The 25,043-nt window shown below is 54.7% G+C and overlaps 1 protein-coding gene across 2 annotated transcripts in view; it reads left to right on the forward strand.

Annotated features, from left to right (window-relative positions):
• The first annotated feature begins 9,024 nt into the window (after positions 1-9,024).
• Positions 9,025-25,043, forward strand: part of RGS3 (regulator of G protein signaling 3) — a 69,089-nt gene continuing 53,070 nt past the window's right edge. Inside the window, exons 1-12 of one of the 2 annotated variants that reach the window (XM_013129980.3) lie at positions 9,025-9,109; positions 13,444-13,494; positions 14,083-14,141; positions 14,835-14,929; positions 15,758-15,826; positions 16,402-16,462; positions 18,145-18,235; positions 18,863-18,930; positions 22,901-22,982; positions 23,545-23,650; positions 23,949-24,288; positions 24,727-24,766. In XM_013129980.3, the coding sequence (XP_012985434.2) occupies positions 9,025-9,109; positions 13,444-13,494; positions 14,083-14,141; positions 14,835-14,929; positions 15,758-15,826; positions 16,402-16,462; positions 18,145-18,235; positions 18,863-18,930; positions 22,901-22,982; positions 23,545-23,650; positions 23,949-24,288; positions 24,727-24,766 (1,147 nt within the window). Of the gene's footprint in view, positions 9,110-13,443; positions 13,495-14,082; positions 14,142-14,834; positions 14,930-15,757; positions 15,827-16,401; positions 16,463-18,144; positions 18,236-18,862; positions 18,931-20,519; positions 20,649-22,900; positions 22,983-23,544; positions 23,651-23,948; positions 24,289-24,726; positions 24,767-25,043 lie in introns of those variants that run through there. The other variant, XM_005140673.3, reaches the window with a different exon arrangement.

The raw sequence follows: 25,043 nt of genomic DNA on the forward strand, positions 1-25,043 counted from the left end.
TCAGACTCTGCACTCAGTTCAGCTCAGGTGACAGGCAGTGACTTTTTGAGCTGTTGTAACTTAATTACTTTGATTCTGGTGACCATCCTAAGGCCAAAATCATCATTCCCAAGAGACCTTTCGCTATATTGAAACCTATCTCTTTTGGGAGCAGTGTCACTAAACTTTTTGAAGAGCCAGCTTGATTATTATATTATTTTTATTTCATTAAAACAAGCCAGCCACAGATGTATCCTTAGCATTTGTCCAAATCCAGCAATCCCAGCAGCACTGCAGGCTCAGGAAAGCTGGATCGCAGTCCCATGTACAAAGCAGCAAGGGCTCAGAGCAGGGACTCAGCTTCACAGACCAGGGATCGTGTAGTCCCAGTGAGTATCTAAGATTCACATGAGAGTTTCTAAGTGGCAGAGGCTGCTCCTGTGCCCTGTGGGACTGGGTGATCCCTGCTGCTGTTCCTCACCTCTTGCTGATGCAGTTTACGCTCTGCTTCCACTGTATTTATTATGTATGTTTCTGCTTGACCTAGGTCCACTTCTTTGTCAGATGTAACCTGTCCTAGAGCTGCTGCAGAAAGGAAACTGGATGTTCATAGCATCATAGAGTAGTTTGTGTTGGAAGGGACCTTAAAGCTCATCCAGTTCCAGCCCCTTGCCATGGGCAGGGCCACCTTCCACTAGAGCAGCTTGCTCCAAGCCCTGTCCAACCTCTAAGAGACCTGGAATATCTCACTACTACTCTTCACTAATGTAATCAGGGGTACAGAGCACATGGAACAGATGGTGCTGTGAGTTTGTGTAGTGCTGTCTAAGCTGTGCTTTTATTTAGGTTAAAGCCTGTTGGACAGGTATGTGTTAAAAACCCTGCCTGTGGAAATCCCACTGCCTTAAAGAAATGCAAAGCCAGGGACAAAGCCTTTTCATGGTAAAGTTGTGAGGCGTTTGAGTGATGTTCCTAAGTCAGGGGTGTGCTCAGCCTACTGTTACTCTGCAGGCTAGAATGGCAAAAGGGAAAAAGGGGGGTAAAAAGGTGAAAACCATAGTTTATTGTGACCCACTGGTGCTATGGGGTCAGTATCTGCTCTCAGCCCTCTGAGGGCTGGACTGCTGTGCTGCTGAGGCTAACCCAGGGGTTGCTCCCACTGCCACTTTCCTGTGTGGCTGCTGTTTCCTCACTATAAAGGGTGACAGTGGGAGGCTCTGCCTGGCCCCGCAGGAGATGTTTCGTACAGGATGTTTCTGGAGTTATCAGGAAGCATTGCTGTGCTTCAAAGGGATCCCTTTGGAGTTAAGCAGCCCCAGGACAGTCAAGGGATCAGCCAGGCAGTTACTGCAGGCTTGGAGTGCTCAACACAGGTGAAAATCCTCAAGAACTGGAGATAAAAGAAGAGCTTCTTGCTCTCCCATCTGTTTCTCTGCTGTGACTGTCTCATGGAGAGGAGCTGATGGAGTAGCTCTAATACAAACCCAGCCTAGTTGTGGCTGCCTTAGTGAGCAGTTTTGGCCACAGTTTAGCCTTAGCAGTAACAAAGGGGTGAGGGACAAAATGAACTGCTTTGAGTTCAGCAAGCTTGGCCTTGCTGAAAGATGGGCAAGGGGACAAGAAGTTGTGCACGCAGACTGCTCTGTGCTCTGCATTCCTGGTTTGTAACAGCTCCTGCCCACGTGGAATTTGTTACAGACCCTTTGCCTGCCCTACATGTGCTTGGCCATGCTTTAAGCCTGAGTTCTAACAGCAGCACCTCCGCAGTGCAGAGACCAGAATCACTGTGGGTGAGTCCTGTTGTGTGTTCAGGGTGTTCACTTTGGGGGAAGGGGCAGAGAGAGATTTAGAGAAGGGATCAGATGAAGAAGTTTGTAACCCAAAGCTATGGGTGAGAGATTCCAAACACAGCAAGTCCTATAAAGATGCAAAGAGAAGGTTCTTGTAAAACTGGACATCACACAGACTCTGGTATCTCAGCAGGGTGCTGACAGATGGACAGGCTGGAGAGGGTCCAGAGGAAGGCCACAGATAAGATCCCAGGATTGGGCTGTGTGTGAGCAAAGGCTGAGAGAGCTGGGACTGCTCAGCCTGGAGAAGAGAAGGCTCCAGGAGATCTCATCACCATGCAAAGAAGGTGAAGACTCTCTTTTTCCAAGGGGTCCCATGGAAAAGACAAGGGTGATGGGCACAAGTTATTCCTGAGGAGATTCCGGTTGGACACAAGAGGAAAATTTTCCCCAGTGAGAACAATCGGCCACTGGAATAATCTCCCCAGGGAAGTGGAGGATCCCCCAACACTGAACCCTGGGTCCAGGGTGCTGGGACTTCTAGACTAGGTCACACTTTGCCTAGAAAGGTTGGACCAGATGATGCTTGAGGTCCCTTCAGTCTAGGATTTGATGCCTCAGTGCCATGTGTTAGTGGTGGACTGGGCAGTGCTGGGGTAAAGGCTGGATTTGATGATCTTAAAGGTCTTTTTCAACCTGTTTGATCCTATGATTCTCCACTGGCACTTGTTGGAACAACCCAGCTGTGCTGGCTGCAGCAGTGGTGTCAGGAACAGGAGCAGCCCAGCAGTGCCCTGGACTCGGTGTTGCTCTAGACCCTGGGGCAGAGGGGGCTGCAGCACTCCCACTGCTGGGACAGTGCTGAGGTACCATGGGACCACACTAATGCCAGGGTCTGCTCTCAGCATTCCCCAGAAACAGCCCAGGCCCTTTCTGTGCCGCTCCTCTCACCGCATGGGAAGCCAGGTGATTTTCCCCAGTCTGATTTCATCTCTTTAGTCTCAAAGCCAGCTTCAACCCTGTGGGCTCGGTGTGTGTGTCCGTTACCCTTTTGCCTGGACTGTCAGGGCACGTGTCTGGGTTTGAATTTCCAGCCAAAGGCAGATCCCGGTGCTGGGAAACTGAAATCTGTGACTGAGAATGTGTTAAATTTTAAAAGAAAGCCATTAACTCCCTGGCCAAGCAGCTGAATGTGCAGATTGCTGCAGACTCCAATGGGAAGGCAGGTTAAGGTCAGTCCCCAGGGGCTTGGATGTGAGGGGGGAAGCACAAAGAGTTGATCTGTCCCTGTTGGGAGCCAGGAAGGGGGCTGTTGCCACCACCATCTCTTCCCAACATACCATTTAACTGGTGACTTCCTAGGACTGGAGCTCTGATCCCTTCCCTTGGGACATTTACATAGGGGAGATCTTACCTGTGGTGCCAAGGTCAAAGGCTTGTGGCAGCCAAACCACAGCCTGGACACAGGGCGCTGGTGCCTGGAGGTGGCTGGAGAGAGCGATCGTCCCACGTGCAGTCATGGAGCAGCTGGGAGAGCTGGGAATCACACCGGAGTGCTCAGGTGATTGCTGGGTGCGGGGTGGGGGGATCATGGCTGTGCAGGTGCCTGGTTGGCACCACTGCATCGTGTTTGGAGATGAGGGACTGGAGCTCCCGCATGCTCTGTGGGGTGTTGGAGGTGTCCTGCTCATTGCAGGATCCCATTTGGTCTCAGGGCTCTCTGCTGGTGCCTTGTGCTGCAGGAAGGAGCAGACTGGAATCCGCTGGGTTTGAGAGGAGTGATTTCTGCAGTGAGCAGCAAACCCTCTGGGAGGGGAGCGTGGGGACTCCCGTGGCCTTGGAATCCTGGAGTTCTTTACTAATACTGTTTACTCTTTTTAAACCTCCTGTCTCATGGGGTTGCTTTACCCAAACCTGTGAGACCAGATAGAGACAGTGCATGTTACTGACCTGTTTGTCTTTCCTTTTGCCTCTTAGAAGCATTTTTCCATGGAGAGGGGAGGCTTTGTGTGAGCCTGGGCAGCTCCTAGGAGACAAGGCCACGTCAAACATCTCTCACCACTTGCTGTGTGTGCCACAGGGAATAACACAAGCCACAGCCTTGATGCTGTTGTGAGGACTGTGCTGAAGGAGATAGGGACATGGCAGGGCTGGGCTGGTGCACATTCTGCTTGCACTAACAGTGGTTCAGGATACCTGGGACTGCAAAGAGGATGGTTTGCTTGTTCCCCCATAGGACTGCTTGGTGTTGTGTGTGCTGTGGGTTGAGAGATGCTGGTCACTGATGGCTGGGGATGCTGTGTGCTGAAACACGCAATCCCAAACTACTTTTTTGGGGTAGGTAAAATTTGCTGGGATAAAGTGTTAATTTTGATGGGTGGCACATGGAGATCACTGGGAATGTCAGCAAGTGGATTCAGCTCAACAAAGAGCTTTTGATAAGCCTGAAGGGAGGAACACTTTGAAGCAGCCTGTACCCCTGAGCAGTGCCCATCCCACCTGTGTGCTGGTTCCTTGTTGTCCAGGACAACTTTGACATCATTTACCTGTGTCTGTGGTGCTCAGGGCTTCTGGGGGAAGTGATGAGGGATGAATGGATGCTGGGGACAGTGGCAGGGTCCTTCTTCAACCCTCCTGTCAGGAGGTGACAGCAGCACTGACAGTGACCCCAGCCACCCTGGGGCCTCTCCTCTGGGAACCTCCATGTGTGATCTTGCTGTTAGATGCAGCTGTAAGAGGGGGGACTGAGCCTCTGGGAGGTTCCTCTGCACACCCAGGGCTGGGGTGCTGAGGGATCCCCAGACCCTCCCTGTCCAGAGGAAGGGAGAGCTCCTGTCATGTTTTGTAATAGAAATACTTGTGACTTGGTTCCTCTCCAGGGTTGTTGCCAGTGCTGCCTGTGAGGATGAGTTGAAGGGGTTCATTCCCTCCCTGGCTCTGTGTCCAGCGTTCTCTTGCATGTCAGAAGATGTGGTAAAGGATGTGACACCTCTGGTTTCAGTTTGTTTTGGTTTGGATGAGCTCTGATGTTGGTGAGCTGTGCTGGAGCTGAAGGCTCCACTGGCTGTACCTGGGTCTACAGGGAGAGCATGAGCAGCTGTGGGGATGTGTTTCTGAATGCCAGGGTGCAAAGATCTCCTTGGGCAGCTGGGACAGGGAACTGCAGGATGTGATGGCCCATGGGAGACTGAGATGAGCTCTTAGGCAGAAGCTCTTCCCTGTGAGGGTGCTGAGGCACTGGCACAGGGTGCCCAGAGAAGCTGTGGCTGCCCCATCCCTGGCAGTGCTCAAGGCCAGGTTGGACCCAGGGGCTTGGAGCAGCTGCTCCAGTGGAAGGGGTCCCTGCCTGTGGCAGGGGTTGGAGCTGGAGGAGCTTTAAGGTCCCTTCCAACCCAAAGCAGTCTGGGATTCTGCTTGCCTCCCACACTGCTGACATTGTCAGCCTTGCTGGGAAATGGGGATCCATCTCCCCCTGTACTCAAATCCAGAGTCGTTATTAGAAAAGCATGCTGGAGCTGCTGAGAAACCCAGGGTTGTGGGGCTGCTGGTGCTCTGGCTCTACCTGTGCTGCAGGGCTTGTGTATCCCCTGCGTCTTGATTAGGGCAGCAAAGCCTCTGCTGTGCTGAATGAGCAGCAATTACAGACTAAATCACTTCTTTGCTTGGGTTCCTTCATCATCCCACCCTGAGCTCTGTGTCCCTGTGGTGGGGGCAGCTGGAGCCCATTGTGCTCCCAGATACTGCTGCTGAGAAGCTGAGCAGCAGGAGAGCAGTTCAATGGTGCTGACAGCTCTCACCCATGACAGAGCCTGGTGCTCCTTCCTCTGCATGCAGGAGGCTCCAGCAGCTCAGCATCCGTGGGGATGGATGCGGGTACTTCCCTAAGCAGGAAGGTGATTCTGGCAGCCCAAATGCAGTCAGCTCTGGGCCTGTTTTGCTCCACTGATCTCTGAGCTGCACATCACCCACCTTACATCCTGCTGTGCTGTGTGAAGGAGGGATCAGGAGGCATCTGGCTCCTTTCCACCATGGGGCAGGAGCTTTGCATGGGAGCTGCCAGCAGAGAGTCCTGCAAGGCCTTCACAGGCTCTGCATACCTTAAGAGGCAAGTATAACGGTGATGGCATTAACTGGCTGTCTGTGGGATCACTGTGTGTGGCAGTCAGCACAGAGCCATGTTTTTTGTCTGGAGGCCTTTGGAGACTTCCAGATCATTATCCATGTCTTCTCTGACACATTGTGATTTATGGCAGAGGTAGATTAGGTGTCTGTTGGCAGTGATGGATTGAGCATCCCTCCCTTGCTCACTCTGTCTCTTCTGTTGCTGCAGTTTCAGGCAGTTTTGCTGGTGTAAATTCACTTGAATCAGACCTGTGCCCCTGCCAGAGAATGGGTCAAGCTCTGGGGGAAAAGGCAGGTTTTCTAGGAGCAAACAGCCTTTCCAAGCTGCTGCCTCTGCACCAGGCCCCTAGGGCTACGGGCTGTGTCAATGGAGCTGGGGGATGTTAAGGGTACCTGGGGGCACTGAGCTCGGTGCTGTGTGTCCTGGCACACCCTGCCACAGTGACACATCCTGGCTTCACAGGGCTCCCTTCAGCACCAGAATCACAGGTCAGGCTCTTCTGCTTGCTTGGATAGAGGGTGTGCATCATGGGCACACCATGGACGAGGGATGCTGCTCTGCCCTCATAGGGAGGATTCACTTGAGACTCCACAGCTCAGGCTGTGTTTGCCATTGCTCTGCATAAGGGCAGCGTAGGACATTTGTGTTGCACTAACCCTGCACTGCTCACCTCTGTGGGAGAAGCCTGGGCAGAAGTTTCTGGTCCTGAAGAGCTACTGAGCCATGCAGGTTCCCCTGCTCTGTGCTCTGAAGGCTCCCATTTCTGGGTCTGTGCACTTTCCTCTATCAGATGGGATCCTGTGGTGGTTTGATGGCTGTGGGTGAGGAGGGGCAGACTGGAGCCACTGTACCTGCTGTATCTGCAGGGTGTTGGCCCCAAGGGAACCATCCAGGTCCTCCTGGTGTGGGGCCTCCCTGCTGCTCTGAGCCCCAGCACATCAGTGTGGGCTGGAGCTGGAGCCTGGCAGGACTGTCCTGAGCACCCAGCAGTGGCAGGGCAGCATCTCCAGTGTCCTAAGGAGCTGCTTATGGACTAATGAAGCCCTGATGGGGCTGGTTGTCTGTTTTAAATGCAATGAGGGTGCTGAGCAGAGCCTCTGGGGCACACACTCTGTGTGTGAGCATGGGTCTGTTCTGCTGTGACACTGGAGCTGGGGATCTCCATTCCTCGTCTCCTGTCTGCACACAGGCAGGGCTGAGCAGTGGGGTGATGGTGGGGGCAGATGTGTCCTGTCTGTGCAGAGCTGGCCAGTGAAGGCTCAGTGCAGGGGCCCTGGCAGCAGAGCAGGCAGGGGAAGGCTGGGGCAAGGTGCAGATGTACCCTTCTGCAGAGCCTGTGCACAGCTCCCAGTCCTCCTGTGTCTCATCTCCTCTTTCCCCTGGCAGGGACAGGGCAGAGTCCCCAGTTGCTGGAGCATCTGCCCCTGGCGAAGGGGCGATGTGGGGCTGCACGATCCTCCCCACGGCAGCAGAGGGGAGCCTCAGGGAGCAGGAGGAAGATCAGCCATGCACGGGTGAAGGGGAAAGGTGAGTGATGGGGTGTGAGGGGGGCTGTGGGTCAGCGGGGCTCCTCATGGCCAGGAGCGTGTGGAGGGGCAGCCGTGGGGAGGATGGCAGGGGTGTGCATCCAGCACCCTGGATCTACAGCAAACTGTGTCCTTTTCCATCCCAGAGAGGTCAATGTATTTAGTATTGCTCCACTTGGATGCAGGCTGGGAACTGAAGCTGCCCTCACAGCACTGACAGCAGCATCCACTGTCATGTCTGCTCAGAGTCTGCGCTGGCCTGCACCCTTGTCCCTCCAACCTTCACTTGTCAGGGCTGAGCTCTCCCCTTGCCCTCCTCTGCCCAGGCCCAAGGCAGTGGGAATCAGCCACTCCCACCCTGAAAGCCCCTGTGGGGCTGCTCCAGGCTCACCACAGCCCCCGTGCTGCTGGGGACCCTGCAGCCTCACACCAGTGCCGTGAGGATCCAGACTCATTGAGTGTGGTGTTTCCTACGGCATAAGGTGGTGTGGGAGCAAGTCCACCCTGCTGGGGCTGACGGGGATCAGCCCTGGGGGGTCCTGGCACTGTGGGGAGCAGAACTGCTTGGATTTGAGGGTGGGAAGCAGAGTGGGACAGCCTGGCCTTGTGGGAGATCTCTATAATTCACCCCCACTCTGCAGAGTGGTTTTAGCTCTGGGTGCCTCCCAGTGAGCTGTGGTGCAGCACCCGGAGCTGGTGGGTGCATTGCCAGCTCCCAGGTGATGGAAGGGGCAGCTCTGTGGCCCTGCAGAGTGATCCCGTGAGGCTGGGGGGCTGCGTGTCTTTGCCTTTTCAGAGGGAGCCAGGAGGGGCTGGACTCTGCTCCCAAGGAACAAGGGATGGGACAAGAGGAAACGGCCTCAAGCTGCACCAGGGCAGGTTTAGATGGAGCTGAGGAACAATTCCTGCCCCAGAGGGTGCTCAGGCATTGGAACAGGCTGCCCAGGGCAGGGCTGCAGGCACCGTCCCTGCAAATGTGCACATAGCGTGGAGACGAGGCCTCAGTGCCATGGGTTAGGGGTGGCCTTGGCAGTGCTGGGAATAGTTGGAGTGGATGAGCTGAAAGGGCTTTTCCAACCTCATTGATTCTGTGTCTCTGTGAGAACCAAGCAGGTACCCCATGCCCTGCCATCCCTTTCTTAACTCATCCCCTTTGCTTGCCTGCAGTTATCTCCTCAGCGCTGTGAGTTCTGCTGTGGGACATGTACTGGCAGTCCTCATGGCACCAACAGACACTGGGTTACTTCCATCCTGGCATGCTGCAGAGCAGGAGAAACGTGTCAAGGTTTCCCCTTTCCCTGGAGCTCATTCCCGGTGACTGAGCAGCGTGGCCACGGGCCGGTGCTGCCGTGGGGTGCTCGGGGAGCGCAGGATGCTGCCCGCATCCCCGCACGCGGCTGGGGCTGGGGCTCGGCTCTGTTTGCTCAGGCAGGTGCGGTCCCTGTTCAAACCCGCGGGGCCAATGGGAGCGGCGCTGTCCCAACGGGCGGCGGTTGGACGCGTCCCATGGGATCCCGCTGCCGGTCCCTGCCTGCGGAGCGGCCGCCGGGCTCCCCGGGCTGGGCAGGCGCAGCTCCGGGAGCTGCCGGGTTAGAGCGGTCCTGCCATGGAGCCGGAGAGCATCCGCAGGGTCTCCCTCTGCACCCGCCGCGCTGCCCCCCTCGGAGCTTCCTTCTGCCTCCGCACGTTCGGTAAGCGGGGGGAGCTGCAGCGAGGCATGGGCAGGGGTTAGGAATGGGCTGCAGCGCTGCTCCCGGCTGGCGCCGAGCTGGAACGTGGCTCATTGAGTGCACAAAGTGGGGAGCGCCCTGGAGCCAAGCTGCAGGCGCTGAGGTGTGCGGCAGCAGCCGGATGCCAGGCACCCAGCTCCTGCCCCTCGGACGGGCAGGAGCTGCAATTGCTCCAGGGGCGGCTGGAGCTGCAGAGCCCCACTTTCCTTCTGCGCTCCCCGTGGGTATTTCTGGGGTTGTCGCAGTTTTGCTGCGTGGGCTTGAAGAAGTGAAGGGCGCTATAGGCCCAGCAGCAATGGCCTGGCTGCTGCCTGTGCTCTGTGATGGCTCATCAGAAGGTCGGTGCCCTTCCCAGTGCCACTGGGCACCCATCAGTAGTTTTCTTTCAAAGCTTCCGCTTGTGTTAGTGAGCAGGGCAGGCAATTGTGCAGTGTGTGCTGTCAGAGAGGGAACCGGCGGGTTACCTGAGCAGAGTGTGGTGTCCCTTCCCAGGGCAGCCAGGGATGCTGCTTCTTCCCCTTTTTGGTTTGGAAGCATCCATCTGCTGAGGACAGCCTAGCCTGGGAGCTGAAACCTTCCTGTCTTTGTAGAACTCGCTCATGACAAATAATGTGAGTTTTGTGGGGCCTATGGGCTCTGTAACCAAATCCAGGCCAAGCATCATCTCAGCAACTGCAGTTCCCTTCATGGGCTGACCATCGAGAGGGATGTGGTGGTGTGTACCTGCAGCAGGAGAGCAGCAGCAGCACAGGGTCAGTGCTGCCCTCTCCATGTGCATGACCAGACCAGAGAGAGCCTTCAAAAGGGTGAGTGCCAGGGCCAGAGGCTGTAGATGGTGATCTGGGGATGCTCTGCCTTGTGCCCAGGGGGACCTCCAACCCCAGCAGCTCTCTGACATTGCTTTCCTCTGGTAAGAATCCCCTGGTGCGTGCACTGATGGTTCTTGGCTGTCCCAGCCAGGGCAACACCTGCATTTTTCCTATAATAAAAAATAGCATTTCAGGAGCAGATCCCCAAATTTTCTGCTTGTCAGGGATCATCAGTAAGGAGCAGCTTTTCCTGCCTGTCAGGGCTGCTCCCAAAGCAGAGCATTCACATGTCCCCTCCCTGAGCCTCGCCAGCTTCTCTCGTGGGTGGGAATGTTTGATTACCATCTTGTGCTTGTTCATATTGTGCTGGTTTCCCCCTGTTCTCCTTGTACCAGCTTTGCTCATCAGCTTGAATTGCCTCTCCCAGCCTTGTGGGGCCCAGATGGATGGTGGCCTGGGCACCTTCTCTCTGTGATGGGGTGTGCACCCAGGGAGCTGTGTGTGGGTCCTGCTGTGAGGCGAGTTGTCTCTTCTGCTGTCTCCCTTTGGCCTTTCCCTGAACCTATTTTCATTTATATGAAGCTTTACTGAACACTGGTGGCCTGGACAAGCTGTGCCAGGGCCTCTCTGCTGAAGCTGTTTCCCTGAGTTTGTGTTAGGGATGTATCCAAAGGGGTAAACTCAGAGGATAATGTTTCTCTGAGCCTCTGGTCTTGGAGCGAGGTGGAGATGCAGCCCAAGAGCTTACCTTGATTTGGTTTGTGTTGCTGCCCAGCCAGGTCTGGAGGAAGATCACTGCTCTGTGCATCTGAGAGCATGCAACTGCTCTGTCCAAGTGCAGGCGCTGGTGCTGTGGATCCCTTCTGCCAGCTCAGGCTGGATCACATCTTTCCAGCAGCAGCTTCCTGCTCTCATCCCAGCCCTGGAACTTTTACAAAGCCGATGGGTGCTTCCCTGGCATGAGCAGGCTGGGATCCCTCTGGGGCAGAAGGGCTGGCTGGGATGTTCTGGGATGTGTGATTTGTCCCTTCATGTGCTTTGGAGACATTTGAGATCAAATGCATTAAGAGAAAAATGTTGTGTGTTCCTCCCACATCACTTCTCCTGGGGACAATTTGTGGAGAAGGCAAAACTGCCTGTTTTCTTCCAGCTCTTTGGTGCTGGTGTAGCCTGCAAGACAGGGGTCATGGGCACTGTCATAGAACCCCAGCCTGGTTTGTGTTGGAAGGGACCTTAAAGCTCCTCCAGTTCCAACCCCTGCCACGGGCAGGGACCCCTTCCACTGGAGCAGCTGCTCCAAGCCCCTGTGTCCAACCTGGCCTTGAGCACTGCCAGGGATGGGGCAGCCACAGCTTCTCTGGGCACCCTGTGCCAGCGCCTCAGCACCCTCACAGGGAAGAGCTTCTGCCTAAGAGCTCATCTCAGTCTCCCCTCTCTTGGGCAGGTTCAAGCCATTCCCCTTGGCCTGTCCCTGTACCAGAAGCAGCAGTCCTGCACACGGTGCACAAGGCTGGGGTCCTGTGTGACCTGATTCCTCGCTGTGCCTCATGAGCTACCCCAGGAGCTGAGCAGCCCCAGCCTTCCCACGGCAGTTCTGGGTTCAGAGCCTCCTGCCCTGAAGAACCAGCACAAAAGCTTCTTTTCTCCTCCCTGGGGCCCATTCACCTTGGGCTGACTCCTCATCATGCTTGGCTGGTCAGGGGCATTTTGCTCCCAAGTTGTAATGGTTGTTCCTTGCTAATAGTGGAGCAGTGAGAGGGTTCCCACAGAGCCAGAGATCCGGAGATAGCAGAGGGGTTACAGTCATGGTCCAGGAGGCTGTGGTGGCAGTGAAACAGGGGTCAGTGTTCTCACTGCTGTACATCAGTGTTAGCTGCAATAGAGCTCTCCTGACCTACCCTGCCTGGTGCTTGTCCTTTCTCACCTTGCTGTCACTTGCATATAACTGCACATGAGGATGTGCATTTCCACATGTGCACACACATGGACACAAATGTGAGCTGAGAGAGATTTTAAATGTTCTTTCTTTGTTTTTAAGTAAAAAAGGAGTTTTTTGTTGTTTCAGGTTGAACGATCCCATTAGTTATCCCCCCCCCCCCAGCAAGCCAGGTCCTTAGGTGTGTGTTTGCAAACTGGGGTTTAATTTGTAAGCTGTTTAGATGTCTCTAAGTGATGTTTCCATGTTTGTTATGTTGTGTAAGCTGGAAAACAAGGAAAGGGGATATTTTGCTTTGGGCTAAATGGAGTGTTGTGCTAACAATGCTTTCGATGTTTTAATCCTCCACGAGCTTGGGTATGATTTAGTTTGGGGTTGGTTCAGAGCAATTATGCAGATTTTGTGGTGGCCTTGGCAGTGCTGGGGTAAAGCTTGGACTTGATGATCTCAAAGGTGTTTTCCAGCCTGGTTGATCCTATGATTCCAGACCCTGCATCACCCTTAACATCTGCACATCCCATCCAGGCTGCAGGCTGCAACTCCCAGGGATCCTCTTGGGAATTCAGAGCCCTCTGTGCCATGGAGTTTCACCCAGACCTTGGCACATGCCATCAGCTGAGTCTTTGTGCCAGTGTGAGCATTGTGGATGGGCTTTAGGGCTGATGCAGGGCTGCTGGAGCATGGGAAGGCCTGTGTGTTCCTGTTGGGAAGCTGGCAGAGCAGAGCTGCTGCCCTGGGCCCGTGCCCGTGCTCAGCGGGGGTTACACGTGGGGCTCTCCCAGAGCTGGCACAGGGCAATGACTGCTCTGGTTTTCAATGCTGGGAATCAGTTGCTGGCAGACAGGTCCAGGCAGTGCTGGGGAAGCACAAACTGCATCTCATGCTGAGAGGCGGGAGCTCAGGGTCCTGGTATGGGCATTTCAACAGGCAGTGGGAGCTGCAGGTGGGAGCTGGAGCTGTGCAAAGGATGGGCTTTATTCTTAGCTCTGCTGTGAGCAGTTGTGGATGCTGCATGGGCTGTGCTGTCACTGCATCCTTCCTGCTCGATAGTGCCAGTGGAAAGGAACTGTTGCTGGATGTGGCAGTTGGGAAGGGATTCTTAAGGCTTTGCCACTTCCCAGAGCCATCCTGGACAGATGAGGGAAGCAGCAGGGCAAGCAGGGAGCAGGTCCTGCAGCAGTGCATGGATAAAACCAGGTTAGTGCCTTGGCGCAGGCTGCCCCAGCAGACCCTGTGCTGGTGTGCTCCTGCCACCAAAGGCACTGCTTGTCCTTGTCCTTTGTCCAGGCTGTCTGCAGCTTGGCCCACTGTCACCTTCTGCAGGGTTGGCAGCTCTTGCCCACCACCAGCTCAGGGGAGGGGCAAAGAGGAAGTTGGATCTGGGCTGGAAGCAGGATATGAGCATCTGCACTGCTCTGTTCAACCAGGGTTAATCCACCCCATGGTGACTGTTTCATCCCGGTGCTCCCACTTCCCTGCTGCCATGGACTCTTGTCTCCGGCCTCAGTTTGCTGTGTGCTAAGAAAACACTGTCCTCTCCTCTCCTCTAGGCCAGCTGAAGCTGTCCATCGAGGTGCAGAACCGTGTCCTGGTGCTGCACAGTGAGTATCAACATGGGGCTCATGGCAAGGTGGCCCCAGAGCCAGGGTGGGCTGGTGATGGGGGCAGCACTGCCATGCCCTTGCTTTAAGCTCTTTGGACCTTAGTGGCAGCTGTGGGGAACAGCTGTGGTGGAGTGGCACGAGTGGGAGCTCTCTGATTTAGAGACCAACCTGAAATTTCTGGGGACCATTTCTGGGTGTGTTTTGCATCTGCTCATATGAATTGTTTTTCTTTAACTCCATGTGAAGGGGAAAAAAAGTCAAATATCGTTTGGAAAAGAAAATCTGAAATGCTTAATCTCCACTAAAATGTCTTTTACATTGGCCAAAACCATTTTCCAGGGTTTCCAATTCGTTCCATTACCTCCAAAGGGTGCTTTTTTAACACCACCAATATTTATTCAACAAGAGTATTTCCCCTGGTCCAGGTCCTTCACGTGTCAGTGGGTGCCCAGTGAGAGCAGGCTGCTGGGGAAGTGTGTGCAGCATCCTGGGGGGGTAGGAGCTGGGTTCAGCCCCACATGAAGGGAGCACCCCCATGGTGCTTCCCTGCTGCTTTGGGGCATGACCATTCTGTTTCCTTTGCAGTCATGGAAGCAAAAGGTCTGATGGGAAAGCAGCACCAGCCATGCAACTCCTATGCGAAGGTGGGTTCTGCTCAGGCTTTGCTCTGAGAGCTTCATGCTTTCTTGGGATTTTGTGGTTGCCTTCTCCAAGCATGCTCTGCCCTGCCTGTCCCTTCCCTTTCCCACTCTGTCCTGCTCTGGCCAAGCACCCACAGCACGCAGGAAGGTGGCTGGTCCCTTGTGCTGGAGGGTTCATGGCTTTTGTTGGCAAGGTGTCTGCGTGGAGACAGAAAAGCAGAGGACAGGACCCAGCTGAGGGCTGTGTCAGTCATCGTAGGAGCATCCCGCTGGTGATGAGGACTGGTGGGGATAGGAGTGTGGCCAGCACAGGGTGGCTCTGGGCTCTCCAGGTGGTCCCATTGGCAAGCTGCCCCAGGGCTGTGCACAGTGCAGGAAGCATCTCCCCTGCAAGGGGTGCAAGTCAGAGACCAGCCAGCACCATGCGTGTGCACCAGTCCTTGATTCTTCCACTTGTGTGCACCAGTCCTTGATTCTTCCACTTGTGTGCACCAGTCCTTGATTCTTCTGCTCTTTTCCTGCCCTCCACTGTCCCAGAGAGTTCTGTAATGCGGTGCTGGACACCACAGGGTGATCTAATCCACTGTTAGCACAGGCTCACTGGAGCTTTGAGGCTCAGTCACCCATGGCAGTGGCTGTGCTGTGCCAGGGCTGGCTTTAGGAGCACTGACACACTGCTTGTTTCCCTCCCTAAAGATGTCCATTGTACCAGATGCTGACTGGAGGTACAGGCAGAAGACAAAGACTGTGCCAGACAGCAAGAACCCTGTCTTCCATGAACACTTTCTCTTGTGAGTATGAGAGGGCAGAGGCAGCTCTGGTCTGTCCATTACTGTGTTCACATGGGGGGCCACGTGGCTGTTGTCCTAGGGCACCCTCTTGAAGCTAAACCCCATGTTTGTTGTGCATTATGATCCATAACAAATATGCATCATGCATGAGCAGATCTGCTGCTGAGATGAGTGACAGACATTATTCTGCTGGGTTTTGGATTTTTATAGCTGAAATGCATTGGACTTTTGGGCAGAGCTTGGTGAAGGCTCCCAGAGCTGTCAGCACACAGCATGGCAGCAGTGCTCTGCACGCTGGACTCTCTTGCTGGGCAGGAGTTGGGCAAACACACTCCATTTCCTACACCTTGCACCTGTAGCAGCTTGGGCATTGGGATGAATGAGGAAGGTTAAAGGATTTCCTGTAGCTACAGCATGTCTCTGCATGGGGATGGAGCTGTTTTGGTAGAGCTTGGCATTGCTCAGTAACCAGTCTTTGTCGGACCTCTGTCACCACGCAGCATCATGAACTGTGGCTTGTTCCTTGCATTTACCCTTTGGTGTTGGATGCGTGTCTTTCTGCAATGTTGTTTTTCCTCTTGAACAACCTGAAGGGTTTCCCCAGCGCCTGCCCAGGAGGGGTCACATCCCTGTGCAGTTGGGTCTCAGGAATTAGACAATTGGTGGAACAGTGGCTTGTTTGAGGAGGTTGATGTCTGGGGTGATGCTGCAATGGGAGTGCAGGGAATGGAGAAGATCTGGCTCTGAGGAAGGTGAGGGGACCCTGGCTGCGAGAGGAAGATCCTGCATTGTCATCAGCTCATGGGCTGTCCCTTTTGCTTGTTACAGCCCAGTGCAAGAGGAGGATGAGCAGAAACGTCTCCTTGTCACAGTCTGGAACAGGGAGAGAAACTCCAGGTAAGGGGCTGTCAGCCTGCCACAAAACCTCTTTCAAATGGAGAAGCACCTCAACACTCCAGGCTGATGGAGAGGAAGCCCTGCCCTTGTTGTGCTCTGCTGGCTTTGCTGCTGTGTGGTAGCCAGCAGCTGCACCAGCAATTAGAACTCCTGCAGCCACTTGTGCTTACGCTGCTGGCTAAACCAAGCTGGCTGGAGCCTGGCTGTGTGCTGAGGACCTTCCCTACCTCTGAGGGCAATGCAGTGAGGAAGAGAGCCCAGCAGCAAAGGGTCTGGCACTTTGCAGGCTATGCTGCCTGCTCAGGCAAGCAGCATCTGCCTCCTCAGCCGAGCTCCTGCCAGCATTGGGTAGGCTGGAGGGGACCAGGATGTTGAGCCCAGCTCCTGCTGCAGCTCAGCCATGTGGTTACACTGTGCTTGCTCAAAGCATGGGCAGGGAGGCACATCCTGGTCACTGCCTGGCTCCTGGACTGGGCAGTTTGGGTTGTCTGCGGGCTCCCTGCAAAGGGACGCTCCTTGGGAGCTGGTGCCTGGGCAGTTCTCACACGTGCTGATGGTCTGTGCCTCTCCTGCAGACAGAGCGAACTCATCGGCTGCATGAGCTTTGGTGTGAAGTCCCTCCTGACCATGGACAAGGTAACTCCAGTGCCAGAGCACAGTGTGTGGGTCTGGGGTCTGACTCTCTCAGGTTGGTGGTGCACCCTTGAGGCAGGAGCAGGCTGCTCCCACTTTGGACAAAAGGATGCCCACTGAGTTCCCTGGTCCCATTCCCAGGTCGTGCCACTGTGAGTGTGATGTTGGTGTGATTGTGGGAGGCAGGGGCAGGGAGGCTGGGAGAGGAGGGATCCTAGGGCAGGGCACTGTCACTTCCACCTGTAGGGACACGCAGAGTAGCAGCAATTGGGGGTGCAGAGAAGTGGCCCCAGTGAGTGCTGCCTGCTGGGGGGACAGGAGATGGGGTCAGCCTCACTCAGTCTGGCACATGTCACATCTGGCATGTCTTGAGTGGTGGCCAAGTGGGTTCAAATGGTGGGGTCATGCTCCTCTGAGGAGGATTTGCCCGATTCCCTGCACTCAGCAGCCAAGGCTTCACCCGTGGAGGTGGTGGTGGTGGGCAGGGGGCAGACACAGAGGTCTCGAGCTGTTTCTGGAGGCAATGGTGCTGTCAGGCTGTCTCCATGCCAGGATCCATGTCCCTGCTGCTGCGGGTTTAGTCACAGTGCTGCTGCCCCAGCCTGGCTGCTGCTTGGTAATACAGCTTTCACATCAGCTGGGTTTGCTTCCGTGGAGAGCCCTGCGGGGCTGCTGCTGGGAATGACTCTGCTGATCCACTCTGACACGGACATGTATCATCCTGGCTGCCAGTGAGCAGAGATTCCATCCCTGGTCATGTCCTCTGTACATCAGCGTTCTTGGCAGCCAGAAGGGTTTCGTGCAGGTGTTAATGCATCCCCTGAAGTGTGGAAATTCACTCCCTAGCAAGAGGACAAAAAGAAACAATTTGTGGCAATGACCTCAGAAAAGGGTAAGAGGCAGCTTGAGCATGGCCTCCTCTCCTCTGAACACTGGGCTAGTGAAGATAATGAGGCTCTGAACTGCAGCTCTCCTATAGAGGGGCCTCTGGTCATATTTGACCTCCTCAGAGATGTCCCTTCCTCCTCAGATTGTGGCAGTGAGTTTCACAAAGTGTCACAGTGTGCAGAGAGAGCAGAGTGTTTGTGTGCATAGCACCCATGCACAGCACCCTGCTCTCACGGGTGGGAGGAGGATGCTGGGGCATGTGGCCCTCCTGGGACCTCAGCATGGGCTGAGATGAGCTGGCCCTGGCTCCTGGGTACTGCATAATGCTGCTGGATACCTCCCCTTTCCTCAGTTTCATAGAATCATCACAGAATTCCAACCTGGTTTGGGTTGGAAGGGACCTTAACGCTCCTCCAGCTCCAACCCCTGCCACGGGCAAGGACCCCTTCCACTGGAGCAGCTTGCTCCAAGCTCCTGTGTCCAACCTGGCCTTGAACACTGCCAGGGATGGGGCAGCCACAGCTTCTCTGGGCACCCTGTGCCAGCGCCTCAGCACCCTCAAGGGAAGAGCTTCTGCCTAAGAGCTCAGCTCAGTCTCCCCTCGGGCAGGTTCAAGCCATTCCCCTTGGCCTGTCCCTACAGACCCTTGTCCAAAGCTCTTCTCCAGGTTTCTTGTAGCCCCTTTAGGCATCAGAAAACTGTTACAAGGTCTCCCTGGAGCCTCCTCTTCTCCAAGGTGAGAAAAGAATAAGGGTGAGTATCTGCCCTTTCATCAACAGCTTCTTTCCTCCCTGCAGGAGATCAGTGGCTGGTACTATCTCCTTGGGGAGGACCTGGGCAGGACCAAACACCTGAAGGTGGCCATGCGGCGGCTGAAGCAGAGCAGAGGTGAGTTCCCCCAACTTGGATGTCCCATGGAGTTCTGGCATGGTTTGGAAGAGGACTCAATCCTCGTGGCATGGAGCAGCCCCCAGCCCCAGAGCACCGTCTCCCCCATGGGCAGCCCAGTGAGGCCCTGGGTCCCCAAGAGACTGACATGGGGAGATCCTGGCTGGTTCAGTGGGCTCTGCACAGGCACTGAGCTTTCTCCCTCAGCCCTTGCTCCTGCTCAGTGGGGCTATCTGGGGCTCTATGGGGACCCCAACACTGCAGCCACTTCTCTCCTTGCTTGGCTTTCCATCATGCTGATCCTGCCTCTCAGACCTGGGGCTGAGGCCCATGGCCAGACTCTGTTTGGCTCCTGGGGTCTGTGCAGGATAGTGGGGAGCTTGTTCTCCTGCCTTGTTCTTGCTGTGCTGCCAGGGTGTGTGGAGGAGGCCAGGCTGGCGTGGAGCAGAGACAGCAATGCCTGTCCTATGTGTACAGCCACACCACAGCTGCTACCATGCAGGGCTGCCCCAGCCTGGAGGTGTGCCCATGACATGTAAAGGTCTTGTATAGAGTCTGTAGATGCAGTGTGGAATTGTCAGATGTGTGTTGTTGCTCTGAAATGGCCTTTCCCTGTTTTTTTTTAAGAGCCCATGCAGGAAAGTCAGAGTGCAGCACAGGAAAGCCAGGATGATGGGACCATGGAGCAGCTGAAGGTAGGTATGACAGGGCTGTGACCCACCAAGGCTGTGTCCTGCCAGGGCTGTGAAGATGTGGAGTAGGGAGCTTGCTGGCAGCAAAGCCTGCATGGATGGGTGGCAAATGAACCAAGGGCCAGAGCATTAGTGAGGGTGATGCTGAAGTAGGAGCTGTGGGAGTCTCCCTGTAGACGCTGGCTTTTATAGGGAGTTATCCCAGTTGAGCTGGAAGTGGCTGATGTGGGTAGTAACCCCACACTCATTCCCCATTCCCATACAGGGACCTCCTGTTTCTTCAGTCTATTGCCACAGAGATAAAGCAGCCACCATTGACTGGGAGTGATGGGAACTGGGAGCAGTGGGAACAGGGCTGGCTGCCTGCCTGTCACACAGCATCAGTCCCTGGCCGGCTCCGTGTCTCTGTGGACGGGTGTATCTGCTCCTCTTCTTTCAGGGCTGCTTGCTCTGGGAAGGGAAAGGCCCATGGTGGAGCCTTGGTGATTTATAGGAAGGCAAGGATGGGAAATGGGAACACAAACACATGGCTTGCATCGGAAACCGGGCTCGGCCGGCCCCGTGATTTATCTGTGCCGAATTCCGCTTTGCTGCTTCCCTCAGCTGCGTTTTCAGTTACTTGCTTTAAAGCGTAGGATTGAGCAAGACAAACAAAGCCAGCGCCCCTCTCCTCCCTTCCTCCCCGGCAGCGCCCCGGCTTGGGAGACGGTGGCTGGGAAGGAAGAATGATCCCATCCAGCTCCAGCCCGGCGGTGCGGCCGCTGGGACAATGCGCCCGGAGCAGCCCCGGGCAGTGTCCTCTGGGAGTGCTGGGGCTCCCTGTGCTCCCTCCCCTGCCCCGGCCCTGCCAGCCCAGGGACCACGGGGGCTGCTTTCCCTTGAGCCTTTCCTCTCGTTTCCATCCCCATGCCTGAGTGGGGAAGGTGCTTTTGTCTCCACTGCAAACCCACCTCCATGGGGCTGTACTGCAACGCTGGCGGTCAGGGCTGTGCAGTGCAGACTCACCAAGTCCTGCTTTGTGCCCTGCTGTGTGAAGAGTTAATTTTTAACTCCAATGTTACACGATGGGTGCAAATCAACTGACCTCTTTGCTTCCCCCTCCGTGCCTCTGTGAGCACAAAGCATCAGGATGTGCCTATCCTCTGGGTCTGTTCAAAACAAACTCTGCTTTTGCTTTTCCCCTTTAAACCTTCTCTTATCCTGACGCCTGTAATGAGCACAGCTCCTCTCTTCAGTGCAGCAAAGCTCACAGAGCCTGTGAAACACCGCTCAAACATCCTCCAAGTGTTTGTGAGAGCGTTGCAATAACAAAGTGCTCCCTGCGCCTGAAGAATGCTCTGGGAACAAAAGCCCCATCAACAGAGCAGGGACTAGGGAATACTCAATAGTTGACAGGAATCTTAATATAAAACTCTCTCTCTTCCTTGTCAGTTAGGGTTTTCAGGAAGCCCTCTGGCTTATCGTCAAGCGGCATACAGCACAGACAGGGGCTGGGGAGGTGAAAGGTGGCTTCCTGCCATTCTTCTCTGGAGCTGGGTTCCCATGGGCGGTCATGCCAGTTTGACTGTGGTTTGTTCCACACTCGTGCGATACGAGGAGCTCGGGATCACGCCTGCTCCAGGGGACTGGGTTTTCATGGGCTAACGGCGAGTTGAGTGTTTCCAGCCATGAACCGTTTCAATGGACTCTGCAAGGTGTGCTCAGAGCGGAGGTACAGGCAGGTCTGTGTCTCCCATGGGAAGAAATCCATGCGCCAGCGTGAGTGTGTGTGCAAGGCTTGGCTAAGTTTAGGAGTGTCTGCAGGCTTTCTTGTTATTCCTGGGCTGTCTGCTGATTCCAGCATGTTGGTTTGCTGTTGTTATAGTTTGTAAGTTATAATATCGGGAACACATGGAAAGCATCCTCAGGTAGGTGTCTCTGCTGATGCTGCAGTGTGTAAATGGGGACAGACGGGAAGCATTTACTGTGTAATGTGAAGGTAACGGAGGATTGGAACTAGATGATCTTAAGGTCCTTTCCAACCCTAACTACTCTGATTCTATGATGGTGGAAGCATTGAGCTGCGAGGTGTTGTCTCAATTCAACACTCATTAGAGGCAAGGCAGGCACTGCTGCAGCCAGGTCTCTGCCAGGCTGCTGCTATAGCTCTTCAAATTTGTCTCAGTGTGGATGTATTTGGGAATTGAGCATTGCTTGAAGCTGGACTTGCTTTAAGAGGAGCAGATTGCTGTGAATGGTGGTGGAAGCTGTCCTAGACCTGCACAGTGGGCAATGCCTGGTGCTGGTTCTGCTTGCACAGGTCCCAGTCTCCTGCACTTTTGAACACAGTTTTTCTTCCATGGTCTGGACTGGTGCTCCTGGCTGATGGTCAGCTTTTCTGTGCACTCCTGTGCTGATCTTTCATGCCGTGCTAAAGCTGCTGTGGGGACAGTGTATCCTGGGCACTGCACAAAGAACCAGCTGCACTAAAAATGCACACTTCTTGTTGGGGCTGTAGTGACCATCTGATGCCAAAAGGCTGCTCTGCTTTGTATTAATGCCAACGGACTGTGATTTGTGTCTTAAACCTCCTCAGTTCTCTATTTTGGTAATTTCTTTTGCATTTAGTGACGAAGTTACAGCTACAGAGACCCCTGTGGTGCTGGAGTCTCTCTCCACCTTCACTCCCATCTTTCAGCTTGTGTCAAACGCTTGTACCAGTTCTGTGCACAGCATCAAAAATGGCCATTCAGCTCCTTGTAATGGCCATGGTGCTGGGAACTGAGGAGAGGGAACCATCAGCAGTGAGGAGCTCCTATTTAGCGGCACAGGGAAGTGTCCACTGGTGGTGGATAAGAGGGAGCAGCTCAGGGAGAAGGAGCAGGAGCCCTCTTGTTGTGGGGAAGCTTTGGGCTAGAAGTGCCTGTGGAGTCTCCATGGTGGAGAGATGCTGAGCTGGCTCCTGAGGTGGTAATGCAGAACTCACATCCCTGTGCCTTGTGTTTGGGATGGTTGTGCAGCTGGTTTGAAGGTGCAGAGCCACAAGCAGCCTCCTCCCTGTTTGAGAATCCAGCAAACTCCAGAGAAGAGCACTCAGTGTGGGGAGCCTGGACCTGTTTTATGTCCTGCCAGGCAAAGAGTTTTATCTTTTGAAGCCTGGCTTTCTGCTGAGCAATCAAGCAGGGACAAGGTGCAGGGAAATGGAAGCTCCTTGCATTTGCCCTCCTGCGGTAAAGGAGCCAGGAGCCAGTTCCCTCCTTGGAAGCTTCTCCTGAGTTCTTCATCTTCTCTCTGGCTATTTGTTCTCGAAATAATAGAGGTCAGATGCTGGAGTTTTCTTTTCCCTGTCGGTGAAACAAGGATCCTGACAAATGTCTTGGGGGGTAATCAGGTATCTACAGGAACAGTCCTGCTGAGCTGCTGCTGGGAGCCAGCATCACAAAATAAATATCACTGTAGTAATAAGCTCAATGGCTCTTGAATCAGGAGGAGTGAACTGACATCAACAGCATCCATCCTCTCCAGGCTCAGTGAGAGAAAACATCCACAGCCCATGGGGTGCTGGGCATGGAGCCTGTTCCAGCACGGACATGGGTGCCCATCTGCAAGTCAGAGGAGTGCTGCTATTTCTGGAAATGAAATATTTAAGTCTCTAGTGTAGAGAAGCAGTGTTGGAAACCCGCGTCAGAGCCAGGCTGCCAGGTTACCCTTCCTAATGGCTTATCAGACCTTTCCTTACTCTTGCAGAGTCCTGTGTATGCTCAGTCAGCACGTATTGTGTAGCATCCTGTTGCTCCTCAGCTCGAGTTTGCATTGCTCTTAGCACCCTTCCCACCCTGTTGGGTGCAGCAGGGGAGACCCACTGTCTGTGGGGCTCATGGGGCGGTGTGGTCACTGTGGCAGCCCTTCGGGCAGGGTGCAGGTGAGGAGGGTGCTCACTGGCTGCACACAGTGGCTGTTTCAGACCTAACGGTGACTCTGGTGTCTCTTTCAGATCACGATCCCTCGAGGGAACGATGGGTTTGGCTTCACCATCTGCTGTGACTCCCCTGTCCGTGTGCAGGCAGTGGACTCAGGTAAGAGAGCAGGTCATGTTATCCCTCTTGATGTGAAGGGTGACTGCTGCTGTTCCACTCCTGGAATGTGCTGTGTTTCAGAAGCTCCAGGGCCTTGCAGGATCCCAGTTACCCCAAGAAACTTGTGAATTCTCTAGTGCCTCTGATGAAGTCAGAGGTCATTGGGTTCGTGCTGGTTCACTATTTTGGCAGTGTTTGCAGTCAGTTGCAGAGATTTTGTTCCCTCTTCAACCTGAGAACTGTCTGGTTTGGAAACCTATGGAAAGCATCTCTGTGGGGGTGTCAGATGGGCATACAGAGGGGAGCAGGGTCGTGGGAGCATCCCCTTGATGTGGATCTGCAGGATGCACTTGGTGTCTCTGTTGTGCCCCGGTGCTCCCAGTGCACACCAGGAAACACAGGAAGTTCATGCAATAGCTCTGAGAGAGCATTTGTGACTTTGTCCCAGGCACTGAGCGTGTTTGCACATCGGAAGGTGAAGCTCCAGGCTGGCTGACCCCACTTCACATGTGGGTGTTTAAGGAAACAGTGGGTGACTGGCATTTGTCTCTTCTCTCTGTAGGTGGCCCAGCAGAAAAAGCAGGTCTGCAGCAACTCGACACGGTGCTGCAGCTGAATGAGCAGCCTGTGGAGCACTGGAAGTGTGTAGAGCTGGCACATGAAATCCGGTGAGTATTCCCCCAAAGCATCACTGCAGGGCTGTGGGAGAGGTGGTTTGAGAGCAGTGCCCTGCCACTCAGAGCTCCAGGGCAGGCAGCAGGAGCTTTGAGTGGGAAGAAGCTTGAAGGGATGCAGGAGACTGGGAAAGGATTCTGTGGAGAAGAAGAAAGGGTGCAGGAGCTGGGAAGGGCAGGACGGGGCAGAGGCATTAGAGGGAAGAAAGACTGCAGGGCTCATGGTTGAGTGATGCAGAGGCCTCGCTCCCTATGGCTCCATCCCTGACTTGTCCCTTGCCATCCCTTCCAGGAACTGTCCCACTGAGATCATCCTGCTGGTGTGGCGGCTGGTGCCCCAGGTGAAGTCGGGACACGAGGGCATGATCCGCAGATCATCCTGCAAGTCTGCCTACGACCTCCAGTCACCACCCAACAAGCGGGAGAAGAACAGCTCTGTGCCCCCGCGGCCCGAGCAGCGCCGGAGCTGCCACGTCCTGTACGATGGGAGCGATGGGCTGGTGCTCAACAGCTGGGAGAGGTACACGGAGCTTGGCAAGCGGGGTCAGAGCACCCTGCCAGCCCTGTCCCGGGTGCCCTCTGCTGCAGACCAGAACTACATCATCTTAGCCCCTGTGAACCCTGGGAGCCAGGTAGGGCTGCTCTCCAGCCCCGTGCTCAAGTTAGTGCATGTGGCTGTTGGCTGTGCTTGCTGCATCCTCTCTTGCTTTAGTCTTAGTGAGCATCATCTCTAAATGTCTCTAGAGCCCGTCATTTTTACAAGCCAGACCTGTGTCCGTTGGTGGAGCTTTCACTATGTTCCTAAAACACACCATGACTGCAGAATGGTGAATGACCTGCAGCCTCCTCTCAGGACTCACCTGGGGGTGAGGATCTGGGAAGGAAGTATTTCCACTGCATAGCCCACAGTGCAACTCCTGTTCTGCTGGCAATGGCAAATGTGATTTTCCCCTCTCTGGAGTGCTTTGGCTTTGCTGGGTTTGTCATGCTAACATTTGTGATTGATTGTTGTCAAGTCTACCTCAAGCCTACTTCAGGTGACTGTGTCCTTCCTGGGTTGTATCTTACAGCTGCTGAGACCTGTCTATCAAGAGGACAATGAGACTGGGGGTAAGTTCCTGATGTGCTGAAAACACTGCTTAGAACACCCAGCAGAGCTAAACATGGTCTTTCCAGTGCTATTGAAGCCTTGTCTGGGGGCTTTTGGGTAGGATCATCTTCCCACTCTGGGTTAGAGATAAAAGCAAGAGCCTTACCCCAGGCCCAGAGGTGAGCACAGTGTCACAGCCTTGTGCATGGTGAGAAGGTCTCTCTTTCCATCAGGGGTGTGATGGAAGCAATGAAGTGTGACAGTGTTCAGTGTTGCTGTTGTGGCTGTTCCCCAGAT

The sequence above is a fragment of the Melopsittacus undulatus genome, chromosome 11 (assembly GCF_012275295.1).
Source record: "Melopsittacus undulatus isolate bMelUnd1 chromosome 11, bMelUnd1.mat.Z, whole genome shotgun sequence".
In the NCBI taxonomy this organism is placed as follows: domain Eukaryota; kingdom Metazoa; phylum Chordata; class Aves; order Psittaciformes; family Psittaculidae; genus Melopsittacus; species Melopsittacus undulatus.